General features: G+C 43.1%; 1 protein-coding gene across 1 annotated transcript in view; it reads right to left on the bottom strand.

Moving 5' to 3' along the window:
• Positions 1-20,842, bottom strand: part of DOCK5 (dedicator of cytokinesis 5) — a 113,505-nt gene that overhangs the window by 45,232 nt on the left and 47,431 nt on the right. Inside the window, exons 17-25 of the mRNA XM_044912561.1 lie at positions 20,572-20,683; positions 19,782-19,852; positions 19,073-19,179; positions 16,945-17,081; positions 12,372-12,467; positions 6,647-6,745; positions 3,631-3,725; positions 2,200-2,278; positions 703-803 (exon numbers count right to left, since the gene is read on the bottom strand). Of these exons, the coding sequence (XP_044768496.1) occupies positions 703-803; positions 2,200-2,278; positions 3,631-3,725; positions 6,647-6,745; positions 12,372-12,467; positions 16,945-17,081; positions 19,073-19,179; positions 19,782-19,852; positions 20,572-20,683 (897 nt within the window). The remainder of the gene's footprint in view (positions 1-702; positions 804-2,199; positions 2,279-3,630; positions 3,726-6,646; positions 6,746-12,371; positions 12,468-16,944; positions 17,082-19,072; positions 19,180-19,781; positions 19,853-20,571; positions 20,684-20,842) is intronic.

The following is a 20,842-nucleotide window of genomic DNA, read 5'->3' as shown; positions in this document are numbered from 1 at the left end:
TGCTGTTCTTGGGGATGGGAGCCCTGGCCAGCCTCGGTGCCTCTCCAAGTATGGATTCCATTTTAAAAAATTGGACGGGTGGGGCGCCTGGGAGGCTCAGTTGGTTAAGCATCTGCCTTTGGCTCAGGTCATGATCCCAGGGTCCTGGGATCGAGCCCCACATCGGGCTCCCTGCTTGGCGGGGAGCCTGCTTCTCCCTCTCCCTCTGTGCCACGGCCCCTGCTTGTGCTCTCTCTCTCTCACATAAATAAAATCTTTTAAAAAAATTGTGATGGTTGATGGGAAAGTGAAGGGGGCCTTGAGAAAAGACACATGAATTAGAGGAAATCTGAAGCCTATTAAATGATTCCATTAAGACCTATCTCACCAACAACATGGGGAGCCCCTGAACAGTAATGTTTCTGTGATACCAAAAATCCTGCTCTGAATAGAAATGGGAGAATCGGGGCGCCTGGGTGGCTCAGTCGGTTAAGTGTCTGCCTTCGGCTCAGGTCATGATCCCAGAGTCCTGGGATCGAGCCCCGCATCGGGCTCCCTGCCTGGTGGGGAGTCTGCTTCTCCCTCTCACACTCCCTGTTTTTGCACTCGCTCACTCTCTCTCACACATGCTCTCTCTCTCTCAAATAAATAAAATCTTAAAAAAACAAGTAGAAATGGAAGAATCACCTTGCCAATCTTAAGCAAGTTTAAGAGGGCACTTACTTTTTGACAATTTTGTTGCGCTTGGCTTGAGAGAAGTTTTCAAGCTGAAGGGACTCGTGGGTGAGAAATGCTACTGCCAAATGGAAGTAATTGTTCCAGAGCTGCTCAAAATTGATTGTGTGGGTGAAAAGAAATGGAAAATAACATTAATATGGGTCAGAGTAAAACAGTGCCACATGGTAGAAATTTACTCACAGGGAGTAAGGAAAGAAACAAAATAAAATCCACCAGGCCCCTTTTCCTTTCTCGTGTTTCAGTTATTCAACCCTGAAAGTTTTAACACTTACTATTAAGCTTTTTTAATCCAGACTATTCTATTTGTCTTTACTCCCGAGATAGGGGAAAACTGCTGCCAAGAAGTGCACCTATTTATAGTAAGTAGTTTGGCAATATATATCAAAAGCCTTAAAATTCTGCCAACTTCTGAAATAGTAAATACTTTAGGACTTTATCCTGGCAAAATAATCATGGGTATTTAAAAATATTTAAAGCAAGGAAGGCCTTCACAGTGTTACTTAAATAACAGAAGACGGAAACAGTCTAAATGTTCATAAGAAGAATTTGGTTAAATAAATCATGGCCCAGCCATGCAACGGACTGTACTCAGCCATTAAAAATACTGTGAAAACATTTAATATCATTGAAAAGATGATAGAAAAAAATTATATTAATAGGTTGCCAAAGAACTGCACAGCTTGATTCCACTTTGGCATACACACACACACACACACACACACACATACGTACATACACATACATACACACACACATATATATTATTTCTAACCAGCAAATATAGATATTCCATTTTAGCTCATATAGACACACACACATACATATGTATATATAAATACATATATAATCTCCTCTTCTGATGACTCTCCACTCTTAAAGTTCCACAGATATAAACAAAGCCACATGACACAGCAAAAGCACATCACCAAGAACTGTTTGCACCATGGGAGCAGGGAACTTGTCTGCCTTCACTGGGGCCTAGAATGGTACCCTGTGCCTATAATTACCCGCATGTTTGTTGGATGAATGAAGATGGAGCTAGGGGTCACTTGTTTCACTACCACTTTGGATTTTCACACAAGTGTGTATATGAACCCCTCCTTAGAAACGAAACCACTCATAGGCAGAGAAATGTCTGCATGTCCATCTGCAAGCACATGTGTATGTGTGTATTTGTGTTACATTAACGGCAGAAGGTAGGATCATTTGTCTTTCAATTTTTTTTTTCCTTAGCCATATTTTCTACTATTACTTTTTAAAAAACAAACAAACCTGTATTAGTTATACAGAAAAAAAAACTCTACTTGATTGTGTCTGGAGGACAGAGTGACAGGAATGTTTGCTTAAAGGGAAAGGAGAAAAAACAAGAAAACTGTTTGCACTTGAAAATGATAAAATTTGAAGTGACATTTTCCAAAATGCCACAGTTGTCTTGCTGTGGCTGAGAATTCAAGGAGCTTCCTAGGTGAGCAGCATGCTTACCTGAAGTTCAAAGCTTGTCTGATCCATAAAGAACTTTGTGAGAACCTCAGTAAACTGATTTATCGCACGGAGGAAAACTCTGTGGAAGGAAAATATCAGATAAGGAAGGCAACTTTCTGCTCTTCCAAACATCTCCCATCTACGTGAAAAACCAAAGCAATCTAAACCTGGATTTGGCAACATGAGACCCTTAGCTCTATCAAGGTCATCAGAGACCAACGCCAAAGTAGACTGCAGAGGACACTCAAGTGCAGTTTCTAGAACTGACTACAAGAGCCACTCAAGGCTGCATCACCATTTAGCCACTTGAGGGTAGAGCTGGGATGATCAAACAGATCCCCTGAGCCTCAGACAGGGTTCTTTGCACTCTATTGCGATGCTTCTCTTTGCAAGTCTAGTGATACTGATGAGAGTTTTTCTTTAATCTGTACGTAGTTGGGAAGGGTTTTTCTAATCAGGTATGTGGAGTTAACAGCTCTTATAATGGTTTACTTTATTTAGTTCTTTCAAAAAATTCTGAAATCTTATTTGACATCTATAAGTGTGTATATGTATATATACACATATATATACATATCACACACACACACACATATATATACATATATATAAAACTCTGAAACTCTGAAAAGATACATATATTCAGTTCATTTTGCTCCCATTCACCAAGTATTTGTTACAGTCCAACAACTGCAAAGCACTGGCTTAGGTTTCGCCTTGAAAGAGAGGGTTCCTGGTCTGAAGATGTTTACAACTCGGTGGGGGTCACTTGTGAATCTGTAAATCTAATCATGACCCAACAAAGAATATGGAAAATTTGGTGGAGGGGGTATCGAAGAGGTACGGGACATCAAAGGAAGAGAATGCCACATCCAGGTCAGAAAGGCTTCCTCTGGAGATGGCATTTGAGAAGGACGTTGAATGGTGGCACGCTGACAGCCAGCGGTTACATGGGAAGGCACCGCAGGTGGAAGAAGCAGCCCAACAGAAGGCACAGAACACATCCAGGGACCAGGAAGAGGCCAGTTTGGCTGGAGTGCAGGCTGTATACTGAGGGAAAGAGTGGAAGGTAAGGCTAGAAAAGCAGGGTGGGCCAGGCCACAGAGGCCCTGCCTGTCCTGACGACGAAGGCCACACGGAGCCACGGAAGGGTGCTGTGGGAGAGCCGGGGAGGAGGTGGACAGGAGGGCAATGAGGAGATTCCACCAGAGCTGAGAGCCTGAGGCGGGGCAGCTACAACAGCCCAGGGGAAAGCAAGAACGCGAGCCCAGAACGAGCATCCCAGCAACGGGAGGCTCCTTACTCTACCGAGCATGATGTCCCACCCAGAGATTCAACAGCACTCTCTGAAGGTCAGATAACTGGCCACCTGGTCACAAGAGCCAAGTATTCAGGGTCAAAGGCTGCAGGCCCGGCCCTGGGCCATCTTACCTGCTCTGTGTCATATTCATGACCATCCAGTCTTTGGCATAGACATTCTTTCCAATCAGATCCTTAAACATGATGAAAGTCTCCATGAGGAAATCCTGCAGAGAACAGAGGAGGAACATCTGGGGGAAAACTAGGGGACAGGAGGGAGCGTGGCATCAGAACAAGACATGCCTGGTCCATGATTACAGCCTATGTTTTAAATAAGGGTTTTTAGGGACCTGACAAGGACAAAAATGATAAAACTGAGGCTGTGAAAAGGTAAAAGACTTGCTGAGGGCTGTAGAGACTGGGTGGTGGGAGAGCGGGAAAGAGAATGTGGGGTTCTGGACCCCAAATTTAGAGCCATGGTGTCTTTAGCCCTCTGCTGTCAAGTTTGTCCAAACAGATCTACTGCACTTAAAATGAATTTACCAGCAATTGTGATACATCTTGTAACTCTGAGCCCAATTCTCCTTTATTATTATTAGAACAGAAGAAAACCACTATAAATAAAAAGCAAAGTCATGATTCTTCCTATTCCAGAAACGTTCCCAGGGGTAGCTTGGGAAAGGGCCTAAAGGGTCCTAAAAAAGCGTCAGTAGCAGTGGGTTGCGATGACGGTAATAACTTAATAACAAAAGAACACAGAGCACAGTATATGCAGAACAGCTATTCGACTCAAAAGGGGACTGTGAGCAAAAAGCAACTTAGAATGATTTGGACTAAAAGTCAAAGCTAAAAAGTTTTGAAAACCTTTTATTTATTAGTTAGTTAAATTTAGACATTTTCCACGTGGATTCCGGAGTTGAAAATCCAGGCCAATTCCTCTGGCACTAAACCGCACAATTCTATCTCATGGATTACATCATGTAGCAGAAGGAGTGCGGGAGTTGGGAAGCAGGTGGCCTGGGGTCTATTTTCAAACGCTGTCCCTCCAAGACGGTGGGCAAGATGGCCAACTTCTGGCACGCAGGCCGCCAGACAGCACCGGCGTGCCAACAATCCTGGTGGGAAGTCTCTGCGACCCTTGACTCTTCCTCCGGTTCAACAGAGAGTCAAACTTTTCTATCCTCAATTCTCAAATCATAGACATACCTCATGAGTTTTAAAATTTCTCATCATACATTTGAAGTATACCCACCAATTTATTAACTATTCTATTAACTCTCTCAAATCAGTAAGTATTCGTGGTTTGTGAAGCAAGGATTAAGTTTAGAGGCTGGTTATCCACCCCTGATGCCGATTCTACATTCAACTCCTGGTAAACTAATTTAACTGGAAATAGCGATGGTATATAAAGGTAATTCACAGACTGTCCCAGGCCTTACTCTACCTCCCGCTTCCCAATGTCTTCCAAGTGATTTACTCAGAAGGCAGCAGGAGGGCGGGAAAGGGCAGTCCGCTGGAAGTCAAATGGCCTACGTGTACGCCGCAGGCTTGCCCCTGATGACGATCGTTCCCTCATGCGGATAATAATCCTTTTTAAATTAGATAATACAGGGGAAAGAGCTTACCATTGTTTGGAAGACAGGAGTTAAACCTGGGTTTTTTTTGCTTACTTAATGGAACCAAATTGTCAAGAGCTTGAATTTAGTTTAACTTCCCTCGTTCTACCTGCCTTCTGAAGGAATGGTCACTAGACTATAATAATAAAATTTTTATTATTATATAATAAAAGAGAATAATAAAATCACTGCTATAGATAGCTGGCTTCATAGGCATTAACCACATGCCAAGCACGAAGCTTGGTAATTACCAGGTGTCGATTCAATCGATACTCATTTACGTTAACCCTCAAAATAGGTGCTAGCTTATAGATAAGGAACCTGCACTTTAGTGAAGCTAAACAGCTGGGCCAAAATGTCATAGAAGGAAGTAGAATGGCCAGAATGGATGTTCTAAAGTCTGTGTTCTTAAACCACCGTGCCTTCTGCCTACGGAGGAGAAATACTGCTACCCTCAGCTTCCCTCCTCTGTTCCTAATTCTCTTGCCCTTGGTCTCTGCAGGCACAGTGACCTATCGCCACGGGTCCCCACGCCATCCTGCCTGCCAGAGCATGGCGTAAGTGGAGGCTCATGGAGGCCTCCAGATTAAGCCAGACGCCATTACTACCACTACTGCTCCTACAAAAGACGCTCTCTCTGCCGTTCCTTGTGTGCTTTTCCATCATGTGGACCTCACAGAGAGGAAGGTGATTGGCAGAGAAGGAGCTGACTATCCTTGGGGGTACAGGCCACATACTACCAGTACAGTACAGATAGAAGGTAGAAAGAAGACTGGAAAATGCACGGATGGTGGGAGATTGTCCACAGCAAGGACACTGGATTGCTGATCCAGCTGTGTCGGGCCCACTGCTTTCCAAGGTAAGATGATACTTTCAGGCGCTTGTTAACAGCCACTAACAATTCCCTGAGGGGAAGGATCCTGGGGAAGCAGCCCGAGGCCTAACTTTGCGTCTTGGGCAACCTTTGGTTGTATTCCGAAGAGTTATCACGAGGACAATTTTCTGGTTGAAAACAAAAGAGAATGGAATATTGTCAACTGAAGGTGACTATACTTGCCAGAGGGCAAATATCGCCTTAGAGGTGTTATAAGGGGCAAGTATGACCTCTTCTTGTTTCCCTTTCCAGGAACTACTGAAAAGGATGATGCCAACCACATCTCCGAAGCAGTACTGTGCACTCTCTGCCTCCTAGAATCCTGGCCATAGCGTTAACAGCGAACTCTGAAAACAAGGTAGTACTCTCTTCTGAGAGCAAAACAGATCTCCCAAATGGTTCCAAATAAGGGTTCTCTCTAGATCCGAGACTCAGAGGGCGGGTGAGGGCCTCTTGGTACATGTTTTGTAGTCTTCAAATGCTATCACAGAGAGAAAATAAGAATCAATCCTTCCCTTTTTGTACTCACTGTGGACAGTCATGCAGCTCTGGAGGTGGGTGAGAAGGGAATTCTGGACTCATGATGCTCAGTTTTGTTTTTGTTTTTGCCCAATATAAGAAGTCTTAGCGTTACCAGGACCCAGTGAAGACAACTTACAACGAGGTCTTGTCTGGTCTTGAAAGTGCTGATGTAGTGGCTGTAGTGACTGTCATCCATCTGCCGCAGGGTCGCAATCATACACGCCACAAAGCTCCCCTGGAAGGACAGGAGAGACACAGATCCAAGACCCCTCAGACCACCCGCTGACAGACCAAGGTCTGTGCGCAGGTACTCTGGCTGTCTCCTCCCAGTTACCGAAACAGGGACCCTACCAACCTGGAAACATTGTGCGTGCTGAAGGCCTAAAACGCACTCGCTTTGCTGTTTCTGCTTAAAACAACCTCCTCCAGGTTTGAGTTAAGGAATGTGGAGGGCTCTGCTCGGCCCTTTAATAGTATGACTTGCAGAGTCCCGTAGGTCAACGGACACTGACTCTGAGATCTCAGCTAGATCACTAGTTGAAATACCACCGCCTGGGGCCTTTGAGTTTCTTGTTGAGACAGAGTTGTAGTCCGTGGAGAAATGTCTGATATAGCACAAATTTAATTTTGGAGGAATGCAAGGAGGAAAAAGAGATTGTAAAACCGAGAGCAGAAGAGCAGAGAGATGGGGAAATGAGTGCTCCCAGCTAGAGCACTTCAATGTCGATCTTCCAGTAACAGAATCCTTCAGACAGTTACTTCCAGCATGTTATGCATGTGTGATTACACACGGAGTTTGAAGAAAGGGACTGAATAACTCGATGATTAACATCAATTTATATTTTTGAAGTCAGGCATTACACAGTCTATGTGCTTTCCCCTCATCCAATCATATTTGAATCACACACTTAGTTTTCTGGCCAGAGGGCAAATACCTAGGGGGAATGCCCTCCTGTATTTATATGGTTATTTAAATGAATTGGCATAGAGAAGATGAATATACAGCTATTTTAGGGATGGAAGAAATGACTTCCTAAACATAAAAACAATGAAAGAATACTCTCTGAATGAATGCCTTAGTCTCTTTGGTTTAAAAAGTTTTAATTTTTCTAATTATAAAAGCAATGTAAATTTATTGTCCGAATTCTTCTGATATACAGTACCAACCACAGAGTCTGCATTCCCGTCATTATCTAATACTACTTGCTTCTCCAGGCCTTTGCCTATTCTGGGTCTCTGCGTTTTATTTAATTTCATTTTTGGTTAATTTGCATTTCCTTTGTTCCGAATTACATATTCTGTCTCTTTGTTGGTTGGCCATTTGTTTTTCTCATTTTGCTGTTTGCTCATATTCTTTACCCATTTTTCTACTAAAATATCCTTTTTTTTTAACAGTTTGTAATAGGTCTTTGTATATTAAGGCTATTAGCCACTCGGCACAGATTTTACAAATAATTTTTGGAGTTTGGTGCTTGACATTTAATTTGCTCATATATATATTTTCACATATAGGGGCTTAGTTTTTTTATCTAGTAAACTTTATCTTTTTTTTATAGTAGCCTTCCTATTTTTAAAAATTCATGAATCTCTTTCTCTTAAAAATAGGTATAGAAAAAGAGGTATGGGTGAATGGAATTAAGAGCACACTTATCATGATGAGCACTGAGAAATGTATAGAATCATTTGGGTTTTGTTTTTTTTTAAGATTTTATTTATTTATTTGACAGAGAGACACACAGCGAGAGAGGGAACACAAGCAGGGGGAGTGGGAGAGGGAGAAGCAGGCTTCCTGCGGAGCAGGGAGCCCGACATGGGGCTCCATCCCAGGACCTTGGGATCATGACCTGAGCCGAAGGCAGACGCTCAACGACTGAGCCACTCAGGTGCCCCTAGAACTGTTGAATCACTGTTTTGTACACCTGAAACTAATATAACCTCTGTTAATTATAATGGAATTTTTAAAAGTATAGATTATGTTTTCTTCTAGCTGCTTCATTATTTCTTTTTTTTTTTACATTGAACTTTCATTCCATCTGAAATTTATTTTTTTGGATATAGCATGAAATAAAAGTCAAACTTTTTTCCACATTGTTCATATATTTTCCAAATCACATTTACTAAAAATCTTCACTTTCCCTATTGAAAGGTAATAGAATTTTCATATAATCTAAAGTCACCTTTTAAATTCTCTCAGTTCTGTTCTGTGGATTTATGTACTCTATTCCATAAGTCCAACACTATTTTAATTCTTATAGCTAATTATAATGTTTTCAAATCTGACAGGCAAGCCCCCCACTATTCTATGTGGCTATTCATTTATGTGTATCTTGTATTTATTTTCTTAAAAGTTTTAATTTATTTATTCATTTAACAGGGGGCTCAAACTCACAACCCCGAGATCAAGAGTTGCACACTCTTCTGACTTAGCCAGCCAGGCGCCCCATCTTGTATTTATTTTTACTCTCATATTTTTGTGACTGAGTTAAATGGGATTTTTCTTTTACAATCCCTAAATAGCTACTGTAGTTATATAGAAAGGCCATTGAATAGTGTTTGTTTATTCTGAAACTGGTCAGTTTAATAAATTGTTCATTACTGTTGTTAAAATTTTGTTAGGTCTCTTGGGTTTCCTAGAAATGGTAGTCATTTCACTAAAAATGACAATTATGAAAATTATTTCCTCCTTTTTCAATAGTCATACTAAGGTCATATATATAATATGTATATGTGCACGCATTTGTGTTATTACATTGGCTACAATTTACAGAAAAATGCTAAACAGTGTTGACATTTAACATCTTGATTCTCCTTTTTATGACCATCAAGTAATAGGTTGCCTAGTGATTGCATGTTAACATCTCCTTCCATTAATTTGGAATAGATGTTACATCCATCACATATATTTTGGCATCTATGGAAATAGTCATAAAGCTTTTTTCCTTTTGTTCAACTGATGTATTTTATTAACAGATCCTTTACTGAAAATATTTTTTTTCTTTTTTTCTTTTTTTTTAAAGTAGGCTCCATGCCCACTGGCGGGCTTGAACTCACGACTCTGAGATCCAGGCCTGAGCTGAGATCAAGAGTCAGATGCTTAACCGACTGAGCCACCCAGGCGCCTCTAATGGGTCCTCTAATACTTAACTATTCTTGAGTATGAGAATAGGCTCAATTAAGCCACATATATCATATTCATTCACTTATTTATTTGCATATTTCTCTTTGTGGCTGTATTTTTGTCTCTTTGTCTGTTTTTTCCCTTGCTTTTCTCCTTACTAGGTTTATCTTTCTCCAGCATTCTTTCTTTGCTTTTCTTGGCATCTCTACCACTCCCTGTATATCAGCCATTACCCCTCCCATCATCTTATTTTAACAGAAACATGACAGGGATCCTGCTCCTTCACATTCAAATCCCCACCCTTCTCTTCAAACACACTGAGCCAAGATTCTTGAGTTGGCTTAAACAAGTAAGATAATGAACGATTTCACTACTAAAAGAAGCTGAAGAGGTACATTTAAATTAAGATGTTAAGTATTACCTGAAAACCAAGCTATCATTTCCTAAACAACACAGTTCTCAACCTGCCTTTCTTTATATGTTCTTTAAACACATGGCAGCAATGGGTTGACAATAACAATGAAGGGTACGTCCAGGTCTACACCTTTAGTATGAGATCTGAATCCTTTCATGTTTTGGATCACCTGGAGTCTTAACCTAGTGGGTACCTCTCTACATTCCTATTTGGATCAGCTCTGTCACCAGATGTGACTCTTATACGAGGGACATCTTGAGATTTCTGCCCTGGCCTTTGCCTCTGCCTGAAAGGCCCCTCCCCACACCTCCACACTACCCCCTCTACCTTCTCCAAGTCTTTGTCCAAATGTTCCCTTCTCATGAAAATCATTCTTAATCAACTCATTTAAATTTGTAACTCTCCCACCTTGACTGCCCTCATCCTGCTCATTTTTTTTTCTTCATGGCACGTATCTTATTTTTTGTTATTGGTATTGCTAGAATATAAACTTCGCTAAGGTAGTGATTTTTGTCTGTTTTGTTCCCTAATCTCCCTCCAGTGTCTAGAATTAGTTCCTGGCTTATAGTAGTTTCTTAACACCTGTTGGTTGAATAAATAAATGGCTATTATTGACTCACCATTTGGGATGGTTCTTTGCCTTCTGTCCTCTAAATAAGATCAAATCATAGCTTTTACCAGCATAAGTAAAAGATGCTTCATTTTAATGATGATACAATATGGTCTTCCAACAGTTACCTCTGGTTGCAAAGGTACTTTTTCTTTGACATCTAATTGAGGCCCAGGAGGTGGAGAGGAAGAGGCCAGGGCAACCAGATGTTTCTAAAAACATGCTAATCACAAGTTCTTTCAAACATGTGTTTTTCTTTGAACCAAAAGGGCTGGACGGTACCACAGGGCACCAATCTACAAGCACGCTACACAGCAGTGGAAGTGCAACGCGGGGGAAGATGGAACTGAGCAGGATTCCTCTCCTTGCGACTACAGTGCATAGTTGGAAAACATAACCTGGTAAGCTGCCCAGGGTCTGGGCGGCCGCCATGCATGGCCTCGGCAGCAGGCTGGCTGCCTGGGACCCAGACCCCAATTCAACCCCCTGGTGGTCTTGCAACCTCAGGCAGTTTTCGTAGCCTCTCTGCAAGTTTCCTGATTTGAAAAATGCAGCTAAAGAACGAACTACCTCCTGAGATCTGTGTGAGGCTTCCGTGAAATGTAAAGTGCTGGGGTGCCTGGGGGACTCAGTCAGTTAAGCATCTGCCCTCGGCTCAGGTCACGATCCCAGTGTCCTGGGATCGAGCCCCGCATCGGGCTCCCTGCTCTGCGGGAAGCCTGCTTCTCCCTCTCCCCAACTTGTGCTCTCTCTCAAATAAAATCTTAAAAAAAATAAAAAGAAAGAAATGTAAAGTGCTTAAAATAATTTCTGACAGATTAAAAAAAAAAAAACCCAAACCAGCTAATGACTACTAGTATTATCATCACTACAGCTAGGAGTACTAATACTGTTCCTATTATCATTCTAACAAGGGTAGATCCAGAGGAGCATGTGAGAATTAGAATGCAATTACTACTTGAGATAACAGAGGAAGGACTGAATGCAGCCACCACAACCCTTCATCTTCTGCTCACAAAAGCTCATGTTGTCCTTAAATGAAATATTCAACAAAGGGCGCCTGGGTGGCTCAGTCTTAAGCTTCTGCCTTCGGCTCAGGTCATGATCCCAAGGTCCTGGGATGGAGCCCCACGTCGGGCTCCCTGCTCCGCGGGGAGCCTGCTTCTCCCTCTCCCACTCCCCCTGCTTGTGTTCCCTCTCTCGCTGTGTCTCTCTCTGTCAAATAAATAAGTAAAATCTTTAAAAAAAAAAAAAAAGAAACAGTCAACAAATATTAAAAGAGCATGAGATCAAATGGGTACTGAGTTTGCCTACCTGGGGAGCCCACACGTCTCAGTCTCTGCTGTAACGTATTACAACAGGCTTGTCTAATGTTCAGAACGGATCTGTACACTTTGTGTTTACAGGGTCCCCAAAAACTCTCCCCCCTTAACCTCTCCCACCACCCTGTTGGAGCATTTTCCCTCGAGAGAAAATCAGTGTTGGAATCAAGATCCGCGGGCAGTTAGAACCAAGGTCACTCAGGAGGGCTGGAAAGTTATAGAGCCTGCTCATTGCCCCTGGCAGCTGTGATGCACAGCGTGCAGGCAGACGGTGAACTGGGACGAGTGGGGCCTGTGGGAATCTGGTCCCAAGACGCTGGTCCAGAGGACTCCCAATGGGCGGGTGGGACACTGAGAAGCCGCAGTGGCCGCGTGGTCCCCTGACGTGATACTCACAATATGGGGAGATTGTCGGCTCATCCCAATCACGGTCCGGTTAATCCTTCTCAGCAGCCGTTCCATTATCAGCTGGATGTGCATCGCCGTGGGGCCCTGTGGAGGAAACACAGGAATTGACCCCACTTCTTCTGACTCAGCTTCACTTTTCCTCAACAAACCTTTGAAGGGTGAGTTTTCTCTTTAAGTCTCATTCTGGCTCTTCCCTGCAAGCCAATCTCTTGTCCAAAAAGGGGAAAAGAAGTTCACAGATGAACACATACTGTTACTTGGGAATCGGTTGAAAATGATTAGGTATCCCATGTAAAAGCTGAGTGTGGGGATGCAGGGGAGAACGCCTCCCTAGTAACCCAGACCATTCGCGCTCACTGCAGGGTCACTGTGACCACCAACTCAATGTAGTTCTGGGGGGACACCCCTGGCATGAGAAGTCAGTCCTGATGCTGAGTACATGGGGTGGCCCAGGAGAACTAGGCACGTGCATGGGAATGAAAAGGTAAAAATTCAACATTCTTGCCACCTTCTGTGTAGGAAGGAAAAAAAACCCAAGAAATTCAAGTCAAGGAGGTTGGTATTGACTGAATGTATGTGTTCAAAAGTCATATGCTGGGGGCATCTGACTGGCTCGATCGGTAGAGCATGTGGCTCTTGATCTTGGGGTTGTCTGAGCCACACATGGGGCACAGAGATTACTTAAAAAAATTCTTTTTTTAGCTAAAAAAAAGTTCTGGAAACCCCACAAAAGTCATATGCTGGTGCTTTAACTTCTCGTGTGATGGTAGAGATGGATTTTGGGGAGGCAATTAGGTCATGAAGGCAGGGCCCTGGTCTTATAGGGTTAATGTCCTTATAAGGAGACACCAGAGAGCTGGCCTTTTCTCTCGCCACACATATACTGAGGAAAAGCCACGTGAGGACAGAGAGCCAGCAACCATCTTCAGGCCAGGAGGGGGCCCCTCCCCAGGAACCGGACCACACGGGCACCCTGACTTTGGACTTCCAGCCGCCAGAACCACGGGAAATAAATACCTGTTGTTTAAGCTGCCCAGTCTAGGGTGTTTTGTTTTGGCAGCCTGAGAAGACTAACACAAGAATTTAATATTTTGACTTTGTCATGTGTCACTCTGAGCAATTATTTAACTTTGTTGAGCCTCTGTTTTCATAGCTGGGATACAAAAGGTTCCCTTACAGGAATTAGCTGAGCTGGTGTACACAACAAACAGTGTCTCACAAATACGTATTTTTTTTTTAAGATTTTATTTATTTATTTGAAAGAGAAAGGTAGAACACAGAGGGAGATGGAGAGGGAGAAGCAGACTCCCCACTGAGCAGGGAGCCCAATGAGGGGCTCGATCCCAGGATGCTGGGATCATGACCTGAGCCAAAGGCAGACGCCTAACGACTGAGCCACCCAGGGGCCCCACAAATACGTATTCTTTATTTTTCCTTCTCTCCTTCTTGTGATTTGATGTTATACTCATTCAGCTCCAAGTTAGCAATACACAACCTTGTCTTTCAAAGCTTTTATCCATTCTTGCTTCATGATAGATATTTTGAAACTCCTGGTTAATGCTTCAGATAACTAAATCACTACTATATATAGTTTTATTAAAATATCAAGTATTGTTAGCTTCCCTTTCGTGCCTCCCTTCTTTCCTTCTTTGTTTTTATTATATATTCACCTGCTTCCCATTTCTTTGAGGGAATGTGATTCATAAAACCTGCCTCTCTGTTGAGGCATTTTACCCTCTATTATGTAACAAGACCACACCCCAGACCTGGCTAGGTATGTGAGTCCTGTGCGGGCCCCGCGTGGAGGTAGGAGAAGGAATCAGGCATTCTCTGAGCCCTTCAGAGATTCACCTCCAGCAGGAGAGCTGGGGCTTGAAGATAAATAAGCAAAACACAGGATCCTCCTAGAAGGTCAGCTCCATGAAGGCAGGCTGCTTGCTTCTCTTGTTCACTGCTGCACTCTTAGACCTATCACAGTGCCCAGAGCGAGGGAGCTGTTTAAGACCTGTCTGCGAACTGAATCATATCTCAGGATACAAAACGATAAGGACCTTAAGCAGGATGTAAGGAGAGCACAAAGGGAAGTAGCAGACTGGGGGACTTAGGGCAGGACTGCACCAGGAGCGACCCCATGGAGGTGCTTATTGCAGGTGGACTTTGAAGAATTTGGACAGTGTGCAGATACAGTTTTGGGAAAAGAGGAAGCCTGGATTATTAAAACAAAGGCATAGGAATCATGTCAGTAATTAGAGCCTGGAATTAACTGAGGAGATGAGGGGATAGGGGAAGACATACAGGGTTGGTTTGAACATTTAAGAATGCTTATGGTGGGGGATAAAACTGTATCATTATCAATACCAAGAAATTATCAGGTTTACTACTTTAACAGAAGCTCCAAGATCAATAATCTTGAATGCTTCTGCTCATTACAGGGAACCTTATCAGGAAGACAAAAAAAAAAGTTTATTCAACACAATTAAATCTTCCAGCGTAAGACGTAAATACATTCAAGTCATTTCCAAAGAGTCCTTCTGTGTGGTAAGAAGGCAGGCAAAGATATTATATTAAAATTTTTACATTAAATATAAATCCTCACATTTAATTTCATATTTATAATATAAACAGATATAAATATATTTACATTATAAATATATGAATATATTTACATTAAATATAAATTTTATGTTAAATTTATATTAAACATAAACATAATTGTATAATTATATATTTATATACATTTATATATTTTATATGTAATTTGTTTATATATTTATATCATATATTATTTATATGTAAATATATAATAATGTATAATTATATATTTATAAGGAATATAATTTTATATTAAATTTATATAAATATATTTTTATAATTTATGTGTTACAACATAACATATAGTATATAATACATATTATTTTTATAATATATAATAATACATATTTAAATGTAAATATAAATTTACTATAACAAATTTATATTAAAAAAAGATATATTAAAAACAAAACATGGGGTGCCTGGGTGGCTCAGTCGGTTAAGTGACTACTTTTCCCTCTCCCTCTGCCCCTCCCCCCCCGGGCTCGTGCTCTCTCTAATAAATAAATAAAATCTTTACAAAAACAAAACAGAACAGTATCAGATGTGGAAGAGATCTAAGAGGCCATCTAGAACAATCCCTACATGTTATGGAATGGGAAACTGAGGCACCTGCAGATTTGTCTAAGGATACAGAGCTATACATGCGAATACCGGCATTAGAAAACAAACAGCGTGATTCCCATGTTTCAGATTAGCTTTGGATCATATACATAAACACTTCTAGAACACACTGGAGCCCTGCCTAAACCAAAGTCCCTGGCACACTGTTGCCAACCATAGCTTGAAGCTTCATTTTAGTATTTGGATTACCGAGTCATAAGAGTTACTTCTTAAAAATATTCTTATCATTATGAGCTGATTGGTCACATTTATTTATTTGTTGTAAAATCCTTGGTTAGGAATCAAATCCCCAATCATAAAATTCCTCAGGGAAATTTATTATATTTTATGTGGTTTCTAGAAACACATTTAAGGGAAAAAAAAAAGAAGGGGAACATGACCTATAATTAATAAATATCCAATAAATAATACATATTCTAAGGTGGGCTGCAGGGGCTTGGGTAGAAAAGCCAATGGCGTTCTCCGGCACCTCCATGGCTGAGGCATGAATTAGCAGAAATGCAGACGTGCCCGTGTGAAGATGAGCAGATGAGACCAAACGCGTGGACCAGGAAAGGTGAGCTAAGAATTTAGCTATGGGAAACTGACAGAGTGTTTTCAGCTCCTTTAGCAGAACTGAATCTAAAGATATTGGTAAGGGAACAGGCGTAGGCAAAGCCAAGAGTGTTTTCCCTGCTCTGTGGGAACACTGATGCTAGGTAGCCCTTGTGGGGGGGTGGTAAGTACAGTTTGTGCTCAACTGGACACATTCTGCCAACTTGTCCAGCCTCCTGAGAGGCGGCCCTGCCTAGGCTATGGGCTGTGCTATCTCTAGAGCGAGGTAAATCCAGGCAGATGCAGCCCCAGGGTTTCAGGGAGGACGGGTGCCCAGGTCAGAGAGAAGATGCGAGATAAGAGACACATCATTTCCACCGGGCTCCAAAAGGAACGATCGGTGTCAGAAAGAGTATAAAAATGAGAGCATCTCAGAAGCCCGGGCACATCTACAACAGTCCTATCAGTACCAGAGGTAAAAGAGGGCCGAGGTTTCTGCATAAAAAATCTGAACAGGGCTCTGATTCTTCAAAGTCCCCTCAGGGATCTCAGTGGTGGACAAGCGGGGCAAACCAGCCCACAGCAGGCACCCCAGGAAGCGGACCTCTCCTGGACCTAGATTTGCAGCGCAGGCTCTGGCAAGAAGAAGCCCCTCCGATCACCTCAAAACGAGACCAGCCTGCCCCAGTACCCAGATTCTAAATGGCCTGGGCCAAGCCCTGAGCCGAGGAAGGCTCCGAAGTCATTCTTGCCCGAGGCAGAGGGACCCGTGTGTGCTGTGGTCTGCATCGGGGGTGATGACTCAACTCACCACATCCTTCCTGTCCAGCACTTCCAGGATGTTGCTCAGGAGCTGCGAGCTGGCCTCATGGTCGGGCTTGCTGGAGTTGTCATCTAATTGGCCGCTGAGCTGGTCTATCAGCAGCGGCAGCAGCACCTCTCTGCACTCTGGGGAAGAAGGTGCACCCCGCTCAGCAGCTGCAGCAGCCTCCCCTGAGGTGCCCCACTTCTGCCTGCAACTCTCCCTCTGCCCGATACCACAGCTGACCTCTGAGCTCCACCCAGCAGGAGCACAGCATCCTAGGCATGGGACTTCAGGCCTGTGGCTTGATTTTAAAAGCTAAGAAAAGTACGCCGATCACAGGCCCATAAACAAAAAGGTGTAGAGTATTCAACGATGTCTTTAGCTTTTTATAAAAAAATGCCAACTTGGGGCGCCTGGGTGGCTCAGTCGTTAAGCGTCTGCCTTCGGCTCAGGTCATGGTTCCAGGGTCCTGGGATCGAGTCCTGCATCGGGCTCCCTGCTCAGCGGGAAGCCTGTTTCCCTTCTCCCACTCCCCCCGCTTGTGTTCCCTCTCTCGCTGTCTCTCTCTTTCTATCAAATAAATAAATAAAATCTTTAAAAAAAAAAATGCCAACTTGACAGCTGAAGGCTAAGTCCTACGAAAGGAATAAATTAAGCAAGTCACACTTTTCAAAAAATATTGGAAAGTTTCCACCCGATGGAGAGAATTTACTCTAAAATTTGTATAAATACTAAGTGAGCTTTCCTAGGACATTTCAATGTGTTTCAAGGACATTCTGATCATGTTTTTGCAGGCAAATGGGCTTCACAACATAAGGGGTTATCCTTCTATGATGTCTTCCTTCTGGGATCCTCGCTATTAGAAGACATTATTACGATGAGGCCAGATGTTCTGGACGCTAACGGAAATGACTGTTAACAGTGAGAATACTTCCTCTAATTGGAACACATAGTGAATGCTTGCTCTGGTGCTCAAACACCCCATTTTATCATCTCATGTATCCTTTCCGCATGCTTAGAGGCAGAGATATCATAGCATACTAAGATGTCTAGTAATATTATGTTTTCTACTTAAGAGCATTCACTAGCTTTATGCACACCCCCAACTGTGCCCTTGTAACAGATGGAATTTCTAAGCAAAAATTCACAGGGTCAGAAAATATCAGAGCCAAAAGAAGCTACTGATGTGATCTAGTTCAAATCCTTCCCTCCATGGAAGTGGAGGCTAAGACTTACAAAAGGTTCCTCGTGCGTCCCAAGTTACATAACCAGCCAGGGGCAAGGCCAGGAGGTCTGCCACCAACAACCCACTCACCTTTCCCTATTTCTGAGGAGTCTTACTGGTCCTCGGACCCTCCAGGCAATACATGCAACATGGGGTCACCCTCTGGGAGCCCCTGACCTAGTGGTAGCTCCAAAAGAAATTCCCAGAGCAGCCCCTCTCTAGTAAGCCTTGGGTTTATTGGAGAAAGACCAGATATTGGACCTCTTCCCCATATCAGCTTTGGGACAAGAGCACAGTGATTTAGACTCAGTGGCTGTATGCTTGTCTCTAGTTACAAAATGAAGAGCATTTCATCCGTGTACGATTTTTCTCTCCTCCATGCCCTCTGGCTCCCCCACGAAGCCCTCCCCCACCAAAACCTGTGACTTCCAGCATTTGCCAATTTCTGTGGTGTAAATACGACCACTGTGGCCCATTTTCAGCTCCTCACGTGACATGACCGAGCATGGAAATTAAGAAGAGATACACACAATCCGCCCTCCTGAGCCAGGACAGGGTGGGGGCCCAGCACACCCCTACACGGCTGCCCCCTGGCTTTTCAGGTTATGCAATAAGTACATGTCGAAGAAGACACATTTGTTGAAAAGAACCATCTTTCCTGCTTGCCTGCTACTTTCTGGGGTGTCCCATTTTGAGGACAAAGTTCTCTTAATTAATGAAAGACTGGACTGTTCTCATTAAAAAAATGCATGATTTTATTCTCTTAGATCCTCTTGGGAATACTAAACTGACTCTGCGCCTTAAAACTGGTTTCTCAGGAGGTCCTTAAGTCCCAACCAACTACTGGCAAATGTCAATTAGTAGCGAGACTGGAATTTCGGGGCGCGGTACTTTTAGGTGGGGACATACCGGACTGCCAGAAAAGATTGCTCTCCACTATCTTGGTCATGCAGTTCAGTTTCTGGCGAACTAACTGGTTGTCAGGGATGCTTTGAATGAACTTGCAGAAGAGCACGCTGCAAGAGAGATCCCAGAGGTTAGTATTTTCCTTCTGTCACACTGAAGGTATCATTCCACGGCTCTCCTCGACTCTGAGATCCGGGCGTGGAGAGTTTTCCCTGGAAATCTCTCCCAGCGCCCTGCGAGTCTGCCCCTCGGAGGTAAAGCCGAGACTGTGTTGCACGCGCGCTACCGTGCTCAGCCTCAGAGCCACCTCTGTTTAAACCGCCCAAGCACGGACACGCCCACCTGGGCTCTGTGGACCTGCCTGAACACTCCTCTTCTGCACAACCCCTTCCTGGCTAACTCCGCCCCGGTGTCGCTCACCATCTGACTTTGCATTGCTGGGTGCTTAGGGATAGGGCTGGAAGCGTATTATTATGTACTTTCTCCTGGAGTTAATTTCACGTCTGCGTGTCTTGATTCCCCAGAGAAAAGTGCAAACCTCTCTCAGGGGCAGGCTTTGTGTCTTCTTTTACATTTTCCACAAAAACTGAGCACCAGAAGGGGTTCAGTTAATACATGTTAGAGGAATAACAGAATGTGCAGCAGCCCAGGCCCCAGCCAAGCAGGGGAGCTGCTTCTTTGTTAAAGTCAGCGAACGTGCTCTGCTATTTACCTGAGCTCCACGGGATCAAACACAAGTTTGACGTCGTTAATGATGCTAGGAAGGTACTTCAGAGCTGCCCCCTGTAAGAAAAATACCAAAAGGCAAATTCAGTTGCCAAGCAGGACAAATGCAGAATGTATTACTTAATCCCAGGAAGAAAAGGCTTGCATCTACATAGGGAACTGCACATAGATGCTCTCGCAGTAGAGAGGAGAGCTAAATGTTGCTAACGGTGATAGCCTAAAAGCTTTTTCCTAAGAGGTCAGATGGCACTGCCTTTTCTTTTTCTTCATTATCAACAGGTACTGTTGGTTTGGAATTCATTTTTCTATCTAAGGAGGTAGTTAAGATCCTGACATCTCCCTCACAAGGTGGCCATAAAGAACAAAGAATAAATAATGATGTTCAGATCTGAATCCTCAGCGATGGCGTATTTTACATGAAAAAATTACTAATGATGAACATGATGGTGACTTTGGGCTTCTGGGAAGAATGGGGGAACTCAGAATAAAAACCTGTTGCCTGTAACATTGCGATTAATTGGCTGAATTCACACGGGCCACAGAAGCCTTTGGTGGGATGTCTAAAAGGATAGTTTGTCTGTGGCAAACTGCCATTTGAGAATACAAATGGACATAAAAGTTAAAACACAGGTTTCTCCTTTTACTTTTTATAAGTCATACTAAAATTCACAGGCTTTCCACGAATGATGATTCACTTTTCTTCTCTCCTACTGTGTCCAGTTCTATGTTGTCACAGAACCTCAAAAAAGAGGCACCCAGGCTGATACCATGCTGACCTTGATCTTGACAGCTTCCTCCAGGGGCCTGTCCATTAGCATATTGAAAGCAAGAAATAACTGGCGGATTGAATTATTAAATTCATCTCCATCTTCGCTTTGGCCATAAAATCTTAATAGGAGAAAGAGAAAAGCGGTCAGGTTTTCCATCTTTAACGACTGATTTTTTTTTTTTTAAGATTTTATTTATTCATTTGACAGAGAGAGACACAGCGAGAGAGGGAACACAAGCAGGGGGGGTGGGAGAGGGAGAAGCAGGCTTCCTGCCGAG

Source organism: Neomonachus schauinslandi, chromosome 2, assembly GCF_002201575.2.
Source record: "Neomonachus schauinslandi chromosome 2, ASM220157v2, whole genome shotgun sequence".
NCBI classification, from domain to species: domain Eukaryota; kingdom Metazoa; phylum Chordata; class Mammalia; order Carnivora; family Phocidae; genus Neomonachus; species Neomonachus schauinslandi.
This window is presented reverse-complemented; position numbering and strand designations above follow the sequence as displayed.